The sequence below is a fragment of the Prunus persica genome, chromosome G1, assembly GCF_000346465.2.
Source record: "Prunus persica cultivar Lovell chromosome G1, Prunus_persica_NCBIv2, whole genome shotgun sequence".
Taxonomy (NCBI): Eukaryota; Viridiplantae; Streptophyta; class Magnoliopsida; order Rosales; family Rosaceae; genus Prunus; species Prunus persica.
The window spans coordinates 12052573-12064345 of NC_034009.1; the positions used below are offsets into that span (position 1 = coordinate 12052573).

At 36.0% G+C, this 11773-nt stretch overlaps 1 protein-coding gene and 1 long non-coding RNA gene across 5 annotated transcripts; one reads left to right on the plus strand and one right to left on the minus strand.

The window, feature by feature from the left end:
- On the minus strand, positions 1204-5292 carry LOC18788705 (ATP-dependent (S)-NAD(P)H-hydrate dehydratase). Of its 4 annotated transcripts, none has more exons than XM_020555662.1 (12): positions 5120-5292; positions 4743-5021; positions 4414-4490; positions 4137-4246; positions 3914-4028; positions 3669-3731; positions 3383-3546; positions 2832-2893; positions 2251-2317; positions 1817-1876; positions 1600-1728; positions 1204-1522 (listed from the first exon to the last, which is right to left on the minus strand). In XM_020555662.1, exons 2-12 carry the CDS (start codon positions 4990-4992, stop codon positions 1495-1497), a joined length of 1125 nt encoding a protein of 374 aa, XP_020411251.1. In that variant the 5' UTR covers positions 4993-5021; positions 5120-5292; the 3' UTR covers positions 1204-1494. The 4 variants fall into 4 exon arrangements, with proteins under 4 accessions (XP_020411251.1, XP_020411254.1, XP_020411253.1 ...); XM_020555665.1 differs by having other exon boundaries at positions 4743-4882; positions 5068-5290; XM_020555664.1 differs by having other exon boundaries at positions 4743-4911; positions 5068-5289.
- LOC109946437 lies at positions 9695-11773 on the plus strand. The gene is made up of 2 exons (XR_002269583.1): positions 9695-10310; positions 11203-11773. It is a non-coding gene; the product is annotated as an uncharacterized LOC109946437 (long non-coding RNA).

An 11773-nucleotide genomic window follows, 5' to 3' on the forward strand; every position in this document is an offset into this window, starting at 1 on the left:
GATTGACCTTAGGTTTCTTCATGCATTCATATCATACGTGAAAAATTGTTTTATGTAAAAATATTGACTAAGTATGTAAATGAGTTTTCAGAATAATCATTTTCTCAAGATAATTTTTGGCGGCTTTTATTCCTCACACATCAAATAAGAAAACTTAATTTTATGGATTTTAGTATGAAGTATATATTGACTTAATGAGCCATCATTTTTAGCCTAAATCGTATTTTGCACTAAAACCGATTTTTCATATTTTAATTTGGTGGGAATTTGATTTTCTAGTATTTTTATTTGAATCCAAATGGGGGGTACTTTCTTATTTACATTGTAAACTTAACCATTTACTTAAATGTTGAAAATGAAAATAAGATAATCTGTACAACGACACTGACTAGGCTAATATTGAAAATAAATTAGATATATAGGTTTTATATTTTTTTCTTAAAAAACCACATTGAGCTACAGCTCACTGGTTCTGCCCTTGTCCAAAAACTCCTTCCTAAGTCGTTCCCATTCTTCTGATTGATCCGATTCTAACGGGAAAAGCCTTCTTCCAAGGCTTTCAACAGCAAAATGGCGTGGGCGGCGTGGTCTTCTTCAGGGCTCCCGGGAGTGCAGCATTCTGCAGCCTGGCTAATGAAAAGCAGAGTAGTACCATCTTCTTTATCATCATTTTCGGATTCCAATTCCATCCTTAGCCTGTGCTGCTTCAATTTGTCAATATCAGACTTCAACTGCTCCACTAAGAGGTCCATAACCCGGTCGTGCAACAACTTATAGTGCGGGTCACGGTGGAGCCTTTACGCCGCAGAGTCTTGGGGTGGTTGTGTGGAGAATCTCGACAAGGTCCCACAAACAAGCTATCGAGCGGTTGATGGAGCCGGCAAAGGAGGTGATGTTGCATAATAGCGTCTTGGGTTGGTTGTGGTGGAGCCAGAATGCAGCCGCGTAGAAGGCTTCCGGAAAATGTTTTATATCCATTTGTTACAGCTACAAAGTGCTGGGTCTTGCTATTTGAAAAAGACTCTGAAAAACTTGTGCGCTTCTGCTACTGTAGATAAATTTTGTGTTTTTCCTTCTCCAGGCAAGTCCAGAAGTCTTCCTTAGATGGTATCCTTTCAGCTCTGTACGCAACAAGGATATTTATCGGGGTAGATTTATGCTACTTTTTTTGCGTCATATGGCTGTTCATAATAAGAAGTGAAATAAAATATAACAGAGGTTTCTGGCTTTAGAAACATCACTGCCTTTGCAGCATATCTTATAGACTCATGAAACATTCATCCTTATTATATGTCATAACCCTCCTTTTTGTATAGCATTTTCATCCAGATTTCCCAAAAAAGAACAGGCAATAACAGCACTCTCTTTATATACAAGACAAAGTCTGGAAAGGTGTGATTTAATTTAAAGGAAGAAAATTTGGTTCTTCTGGCAACTGAACTAATGTCTCTCTGAATGTGTAGATCCAACTCTATCATCTGAAATTCAACGGCATCAACGAACTGGGCAAATATCCTCCAAACTGCAATAGAGAAAGTTAAGTCTTACACATAACTCTAAATCCGCACATGAAAATCGTTTTATTTTAGGGGGAACTACCTTCTTCCCAAGTACTCGATGATATCAGTAGTGAGGGTTGACCTTTTCTTATTGTCAAAAGCAAGGGATGCAGCCTTTCTCATTAAAGCCGACCCAGCAATGGACCCCAACATTGCGGGGTTTTTGGAACTGTAACAATACAATTGGGTAAAATCAATTGTCAAAAATGAGGGCTGTAAGGAATCAAAGATATGAACAGATACTAGGACTGTAAAACCTGATACTCGAGTCCCCATCTCTGATAGCGTGACGGGCCCAAGATAGAAATACAGCGACACTGGAGTAACCAAACACATCAGATTTGTATGTTAAAGTTAGTTATCCATCAGTACAACAGAACATGACATTCGGTAATCTCTCAAAATCTGAGTTTTAGAGGCAGAAGCATCAGCTAGTGTCCATCACCTCGTGACTATGGAATTCACAACAAGGTCACCAGGACTAGTAGTGAAATTTGTTATACTCTAATTTATCTCTCTCTCATTCTCATAAGCATATTATGGTATTGGGGTTATGCATTCTTTTGGGAAAAATAAACTGGAAACCTTAGGAGAAGATAGCAAATTCAGCACATATAAACTCGTCAATGTATGCCATAATGGTTTTTTTTTTTCAGAAATAAAATCGCAAAAGTCAGAATGAAAAACTTGCCTTCCAGAAAGTATATCACCCTGCCCACCACATCTTCGAGGAGAACCGTAGATGCTCACTGATTTGACTGCAAAAATAATCTGATGTCAGAGTTCAATAATTTGAGGTTTCCATATCTGGGAATGCAATAGGGATGTTTACAAAACCTAAAGGAAAGGAAATAAAAAGTCTTGGATTTAGTTGGCAGTATATCAAAAAACCACAAATCATGTGAGCTGTAGAACTTTTAGAAAAAACAAAAAACAAAAAAAAAGAAAGACAAATGGAACCCTTCTCATGGCCCAGTTTCAAGTCAAAAATCATCTTCATGGACACAAAACATAAGACGTACGCCAAGTTCTCAACTTCATGTCACTTTAATCAAGGTGTTAATGGTTCAACTGTTGGTCTAGTGTGTTACACGAAATGCACTAGCCGACTGGCTAAGTGGCAACCATACCAGCAGTATCCAATATGCTTATCTACATTTCCCAACTGAGATGCGAAAAAAGATAAATTCATGGAATATTAACATTATTTAAGCAAAAGCTTCACTATTTACCATCTCAACACACAACATACTGGCATATATGGTTATATACCTGTCTCACCATCACTTATGAAGTCAGATTTTCCTTTCCTAAGCATAGTTACACCACCAATCCTGACAGTGAAAGGGTCCACACTTCAATAAGTTCCATAAAACTCGATAATCATTGGATGGAAACATACAAAGACAAATGACAAAAAAAAAAAAAAAAAAAAAATCTGAAAATATTTTATAGCATGGGACAAAATACATTATAAAGAAAAAAGCCTTAGTGTGAAGTGGAAATGAGGGAATTATTCAGAAGCTGATTTAACATACTATTCTGCACAACTTCATCTACTTCCCATTTTGATTTATAAATAATCAGATGGTTTAAGACCCCGAAGGAATGCCAGATCAACCTTTGCTGCCTGTACAGATGCTAAAACACAGACATACGGTGAATGCAAGCCAACACGATTTTGATACATACTGATTATGACAAGTATGTATTTGTAAAACATCCTTACTAACTTCTGAACCAAATAAGTTCTTAATATTTTATCCTGAGATGTAAGTATAAGATTAAGCACCCGCCAACACAATACAAAAAAGTCTGTTCACCTTTTTGCAAGAGATAGTAGTTGCTCATGAGCTTCTTCATCATTTACTTCACAACTCAAAACTTTCTGTACAAGGCGCTTGTATTCATTTACATTTGGGGTCAGCACAGCCAAAGGATATCCACTTATAAGATCAAGAGAGTTTGTAACAAGAAAGAGTCCATCCTGGAAAAGATTATGCCATCAGCAGACAAATTCATAGCTACAATTGTACTGAAAACTACAGATAAGAAAAAAGAATGATTAAATACACCATAAGGATGATAGAGACACTTGTGATTGCATACCCCATCTATGACAATTGGGACATTGGACTGCCTTGCAAGCTTTATGATTTTGCTCACACAGTCCTGCATTATGATATTCGATCTTAGAAACATTTTGGATGGGATTTGGTAGAAATTATAACTACAATACCAGTCGTGCATCATACAGAAAATTAAAGTGTTGAAGATGTTTAGTACATGTCATAATCAAACACTACACTAGCCTAAGACAGCTCCTCAAGAAACTGCACAAACAAAAAGCTAACCAGAAGAAATGGGTCCCTTCCAAGGCCTGGACCAATGACAAGACAATCAAATCTTTCCATCCATTTAGCAACTTCAGCAAGAACCTTTCCTGAGATGATACGTTTTTCATCATCCCTAAAAAACAAAAAAACAAAAAAATCAATTCAAAAAATTAGCAGCTCTTTCAATAATAAAGCTCATATACTGGTTGGACATATGAAATTGTTATGAAAAATAAATCACCTAACACCGTATGATTCTTCCAAAACTGGGTGTACAATCAACTCAGGACTGTAGCTTTTTATGACTGCAGCTGCATCTTTCGTACAAAAAACATGGGATAGATCTGCACCCTGAAAGGGGAAGAATATATTTTTGTTCCACCATATTAGCAAGCCAAGCATAACAAAAAACATAAATCACTTGTTTATCCCATTTCAGTCTAGAATAAGCTACATTCTTGATTGAATCCAGCCAACCTTTTTATTTTCAGTTTTAAATTAAAAAGCAGGACACTAACAATTTTTAATGCTGAGATAGCTGCAAAATATGGAGCACCAGTGTACTCACGACACCCGCCGATAACAGCTATCTTTCCTGAGAAGCATTGAGGGGTAAATATAAGCTAGATTTGACTAGAAGATGATTGGTAAAACAAATAACAAAACCAATTCAAGTAAAAACCCGAAAGCAAGCAAGTCAGTTCCCTAGAAGCAACATCAAAATGCTGCAGCATTCCTTAGTTTTCAGTCATTGCCTAGATTATACAGTATCAAGCAAAACAATCATCATTGACAAATAAGTATACAAAGTTAAAGAAATGACACTGGTAGCATAGTGTGCACTTACCAGCCTGACCCTTGTGTCTATTGGGATCAAGGGTCGGAGTGATTGCTCTCAGAACGTTCTCAGCATCAGCCTCCAAAGAGGCTCCACTGGTGAATTTTATTCCTTGCATTCTCTTCTGATGGGTGTTAGTGTTCTGATCGCTGTAATCTCCAAGACACCTTATCAAAAACTGTTGCCTTCTCAACACAGGAGACGAAGCCAACATATAAATTGCACCAAACCCAGAATTTATTCCATGTTTTATTAACATCAATGACCAAGCACCACACTTCGCTACAACTAAAAACCCAAAAAAAGAAAGAAAACTATCATAAGATGAACTTACCCAAAAATTTATCAAATTGGTGAACCATGAAGAAGAAACTGCAGATACATACCGATACAAGAACTGCGAAAATCAACGAAATGCGAAGCCTGTAATGAATCAAGCTAATTTTTTTCCTATTTTTTTAAAATAAAAAATTTCTGCTGAGTTAACGCACTCAAAACGGTGAAATCGTTCGGCAAAATTGTTGGTTTTTTGGGCTGTGGAAGAAGATAGAGAGTGTACACGTTGGCAAACTTAAGTGGGCCCGTATTATGACAGTCAAAAGTTCCACCGAAATCAGGAACGTATCCAGGATTTTAAAATAGCGTGACTTAAATTTACCTTTTCTTTGCTTTCTCAGTTAACAACAACAAATAGAAGCACAAATTCATCCCAATAAAAAATGTATGTAACACGCATCCTTATAACAATTTTCCTTTTATGAGGGAAAAGCCAGGAAAATCAACAACAATTAGAAATGTAAAATGAAATATTAAACTTACCTGAGTGCTGTAGCTTCTAGAGAATGGCTCAATTGATCCAAAAAGAAAAATAAAGTAACAGTGGAAGAGAATAAGGGAGAAGACGTGAAAAGAGATGGATAACAAATGTAAATTGTCAAGTTAACGAAGGTTATTTTGGGTAGTTTGAAAAATTCATTAAACACCCATCACCTCCTGAGACTAATTTCCGCTTTCGCTCCTCAACACCCACTTCTCCAAATTGCTTTGGGTGACAGCAATTATTCCATAAAAGTGATTTTCAAACTTAAATTTTGAAAAGCCCAACTTGTTTGGTAAATTATGAGAAAATTGTTTATTGTTAAAAATTGATATGAGAGAAAGCTATAAGGGAAAGCAACTAATGATGTACTTTCAGTTTTTAATTATGCGGGAATCAGTTTTGAAGAGACGCTGGGTTTTATAAACTTCTGAAAATACCCCAAACTATTTCACGCAATCTCTTCTCTTCGTGTGTTTTCTCCTTCGCATCCCTTTACTTATGCACGCCATCTCTTTCACGGAGTTCTACTTCTATTAAATCTCTTATATTCTTCCCATTGTTTTTTCTTGTTGAGTCAATTGAAGCACACTCCTGAGAAGTCACAAGACTCAGGTAAGAGACATATTATATTTATTTCTTCTCAATTTCATTCTTCCCTCTTTCTCTTTAATTTCTAGGGTTTTAACTTCAATACTTATTGCTGTTGATTTTTATTTGTTTATTTTTTCTGTTCCTGTTTTTGTTTATTTGTTTCTTTGATAGAATATTTATTTTTAATGGAATATATTGGATTTAACTTGAAACCTTAGTTTAGAGCATTTGGATACAAATATTTAATTTTCAACATAATACTTTATTTTTTTTATAATTAAAATAATTTTTAGGGTGTCATGGAAACATATTTATACAAAGAAAATATATATATATATATATATATATATTAGTCTGGAGTCATTGGTGCTGGAGGAGTAATCCGCGATGATAGAGGGAATTGGATTGGTGGTTTTGTGGCCAATCTAGGGAGTGGTGACATCCTAGCAGTTGAAATATAGGGGCTGTTCTTTGGTTTGAAACTTTTTATCCGAAGGGGCATCTCGAATTTGCGTATTGAAATGGACTCTGCGACTACAATCCTACTTCTCCAAAAAATCTTCTCTCTTTGTTCTACATCCAATGGCATCTTTGTTGTCCAATTGCTACACTTTTATGCGACAAATGGGTAATTGTGTGATTAACCACATCTACAGGGATAAAAATAGGGTGACTGACTGCTAAGTGAAGGGGAGCTATAATTTTGATTTGGGGTTTGTTGTGCTTGATGAGATTCGTAGTTGGGTTGAGGCTACGTTTGATGATGATTTGTTAAGAGTTCCTAGAGCTCGTACTGTCTCTGTCATTTAGTTTTTGTGTGTTTAGGGGTTAATCCCCACCATTTTACCACAAAAAAAAAAAGTTCTTTCCCTTTTATCAAACACTTTAACAAAAAAGTCATTTCAATATAATGCATTTTTTAGTCATTATATACAGCTCACAGTACTTTTACAAAAAAATTTACCAAACACTTAGAAAACTGATTATTGTACCAATAACTTCTGTGGGCTTTGTGGACCTCCGTAACCTTCCACACCACAATCCCTTGTGCAAGCCCCGTAAACCACATGAGCTTGGTAGGTGATTGACATATGAAAAATGTATTATTTGCTTGGCATGGCATGCACACTGTTTCTATATTTATTTAATGAATTAATTCCCAAAATACAGCTTGGATTAACGCATGACCAACATTATATATTATATTGGGCTTTAAATGTCTTTGGGCTTCTTGTGACTTTTTGGGCCTCAACAATAGCTCCAATTCTTGAAATCCTAATTTGATAATGACTCGTTCACCTAAAGGGATGAGTTTCACGCTGGTGTTGTTTCGCGAAGACCACAGTTGTGGGCCAATTGTTGTTCATGGGTCAATCAAAATATCAAGGGCCCGTAAACAGATTATTGGGTTGTATGCCCATTAATTCTCAAAAGTCCAAAACATGTAATGAGTGATCAAATAAACACTCATTAAATTTACGGAGGCGCCACCCAAGTTGCCTATTATATGATTAATAGATGAATTTTAAAATCCTCAAAGCCATATTTGGGTCCAAATGCAAATATCAATTGTAGAAAATTAGTCGGTTCATCAAAATTGCCCATTATTTTTCTTGGACATTGACAACAAGGAACATGGTACAAAACCATCCAATTTTTCCCATTGGTTATCTATCTATGCAAATTTCAATGAGATTAAATTCAAATTTCTCAAACACAAATTCTCAATTAGTGGGCCACACTTACCCATTAATTTTCAATTTTTCCCATGGGTCATCTACCTATGAAAATCTCCAAATTGTCTTAAAGACACAAATTCTAAATTATTGGGCCACATTTACCCATTAATTTCCAAATTTTGGAACTACGTTGGTTTGATCCCATCAAGGGTACGTAGATAGTCTAGCATCCCAATAAACGCAACCGCAACCAAATTTGAATCACTAGTTACATCAACTAAATTCCCACAAATCAAATATCCATCTTCACACAAATCAATTCCGAACTACGTTGGTTTGATCCCTTCAAAAGGGTACGTAGAATCAATCTAGATGCAACCGTCCAAATCTTAAATCCAGACAGAATCATTGGTTTATTCTTTATCAAATTCGCCCCAAATACAATTCAAAATTGAATTGTTGGTTTATTCAACTAAATTCACTCAATACATTTCAAATCAAATTTTTCTTACAATGAGTCATTTATTCATTGTAATTCTTTGAACTACGAGTGGCTTGATTCTTGCAAGGGATACATGGGCACCATGAGGTTCGACTTAGGGGCAGCCGCAAAACCAAACACACACGTTATGTTTCTTTATGATGAAATTAAGAGACACCGCGTCACAAATGGGTCAAACATAAAATAATAAAATTCCATTATTTAATTAGTGGTGGTGAAATTATGTTGGGAAGTTCACATTTTTCTTCAACATAGTAAGGGTAAAAAGTAGTCACATTTTTAATGTGGTACTATTCCTCTTTTATAGAAAAAAGAGAATGAATGTTTGTCTAAAGTTTCAATGTGGGACTTTGGACAAATCATTGTGATAGTGATTCGTGTCCCAAGGTCTAGGTTATGCAGGCTTGGCCTTCAGCAACCACTTTCATCAAGTTGTTGCCTCATCATAAGAAGATGGATCTTCGATACTTTTGGTTATGGTGACGTCATCAATACTTTAAGTTAGAGGCTTTCTTTGGAATGTATCCTATTCTGCAGTTTGTGGGTCTGTCTCTATACCAGTCCCTCAATACTAAATGTGCTCAATTAATTATGGTACGAACACCAAATTAGCAAATTTAACCAAATAATTTTAATAAAGATCTTAATGGTTCAACTGTTGGTCTAGTGTGTTACATGAAATGCACTAGCCGACTGACTGAGTGGCAACCATCATACCAGCAGTTTCTAATATGCTTATCTACATTCCCAACTCAGACGTGCAAAAATATATATTAATATTATTGAAGCAAAAGCTTCACAAATTACCTCAACTCACAACATACATGTATATATGGTTACATACAAATTAACATTTTTTTCGTTTTTAATTTTAATTTTAAAATTTTTTTTTACCAACACACGGAAGTGAAAACAGTGAAATGGTTCGGAAAAATTGTTGGTTTTTCGGATATGGAAGTAGAATTGGCAATGGATCGTGTTGTATTGGGTTCATATCGTGTCAAGAATGCTCAATCCAAATTCAAACCATTTAATGAACTTGTCATGTCAGATTCGAATCTTGTTAAACATGTTACCTATTTAATAACCTATTTAACACATTATTAAACATGTCACATGTTTGAGAGGAGGTTGAATTCAAATAAAGAATGAGGAGATCAACTTAAGGTAAGGATTTTCATTTGGGTGGGTTGAAATCTACTACCATAGGGTACACAGTGGAATAGAATAGAACATATTTATTATTATTAATAAAAATAAAAAATTAAATAGTAAACGTGTCAAGTAGGTCATTTCGCGGGTTGATTATAAATTCACATGTTTATTAAACGTGTCATGGCAGGTTGATCCGAATTTGATATGCGATTTTAATCTTGCGGGTTAATCTGCTAATTTTTTGTGGTGGTTCTGAGTCGTTCATCTGGTCTTGTCGGAAATTGCCGCCCCTATGTGGAAGAAAATTGAGCGTCCACACTCGCAAACTTAAGTGGGTCCTACAATGGCTCTCAAAAATAGAGAGTGAAACGACAGCGTTTGGTTTTATTTGCTTTCCTGCTTTGTATCTCTAGCAGCTTTTTAGTTTGGGACCTGTGGGAAGTTAAGTTGGGGCTGAAAGAAGAAGGAAGAGAATGAGGGAGAGGACGAAAGTGAATGCGATGAGATCGGGAGTTGTGGTGCTTGGAGCACTGGCATTTGGGTACCTTACGCTACAGCTTGGGTTCAGGCCCTTCCTTGAAAGAGCTCAACTTGCTGTTGATGAGTCTGAGCCGCCATCTTCCTCCTCCTCAGAACAACAACAGCTTAACTCAAGCTCAACCCGCCACTTCTAAATAAACAATACCCACTACCCAGAGCCTCACAACTCTCACTTATTTTGCAATTTTGTTTTCTTTTTTTCTTTTGTTGGATTGGGAAGTTTTACTGCACTGCGCAAAAGGGTTTCTTGCTGACCCAGAGAATTGCTTGGGCCATTGGTGCTCTGAAAGGTATTGAATTGAACTTGGTTTCATTGATTTAATGGTATTTATGATGGATTTGGATTTATGTTTCTGCCCAAATTTAAAATATATTAAGCAGAAAGAAAGAGAAGTTAGCTAAAGGGGTGTTCTTTTCAATTGGTTTAGTGGGTTCTTCTGAAGTAAATTCTTACATTCATATTTAGATGAGAATTATCAAGATCATCACCCATCTTCTGGTTGTGCTAGAAATTGAGTTTTATCCAGTGAGTGGACTCCCACATGCTCTTTTAAAGCTTGATCTCAATTTTTTCCTTGTGGTTTGTAATCATTGGTTAAATTCAATGTAGAGCTATACATTTCAAGGCTTGGTCACATAATGAGAGTATCTGATTCTGAATTGTTTTACTTTGGTTTCTGTTATTTTAACAATGGGTTTGTAGTTCCATATGGTTTCTCCCATCCTAACATGCCCAACAAAACTTGTTTATCAGATGAGTAAAGTTCAGTTCATTATGTGACCACAAAAATTCTTTATGATACATTAGCTATACATGCCATTTGAATTCCGTGTACATTGAAGAAATATAATGCTCATTTCATATGGATATGTCGAATGTGGCTTTCATCTCTCACGGTCTCAACTTACCTCACCTCGTGTGCATTCTTAGTATTTCTACGTATGTATGAATGACATCATTGACATGGTACTTTTTTTTATAAATGTTAATGTTCATGGCAATGTTTTTCCATTTGCTTCCCAACTATTCTATACTCTCTAAGTCTTTAATTTGAAAAGGACATTGCTCGTAAACAATGACTTGGCTGGCGCGCTTGGAAAACAACACCTGTGTTCCTTTTCTTTTTGTTCCAAACAACTCTTTATCTCATTTCTTTCCCGCTGGTTTGGTTTTTAACTCAGGTAAAGACTCAAAACAAATCAACGCCTCCTTTTCTTTGTAGTGGTGGAGGGGCGATGGTCCAGCAGTGGATTGTTTTCTGACTGGAAGGGCCACAAAGAAAACGTAAGACTCCACAGGATGATTGTGCAAGAGAGGGTTTGATGTGAAAGAGAAGCAATCAGAGAGGGTAAGGAATGTTATAGCTCAGAGGGCTCAAGCATGTGTTTAGTCAGAGGGAGAAGTTTATGCAGAATTGGTGAATTGGGTTTGATCAAAACTTATAATGTAAAGCAAGGGTCAACACATTCTTTGGTTGCCCTGTTGATGAACACAAGATTTTTTAGCTCCAACTGATGTATGATCTCTGTTGATGAACACGATAACTTTTAGTTCGGGATTATTTCTTTTAAATCAAGGGTTATGGGTAAGTGGATATACATTGAAGTGGAATACATAAAATGTGTATGATATGGAAGCTGATAGCGATTTTAGATGGTATTGTTGTGTTGCGTTTTGTTAATAACAGGAAGGGAACTGCACTGGATTAGGCTCTACTACAGACTTCATCCATGTAGTAAACTTGTTGATGGA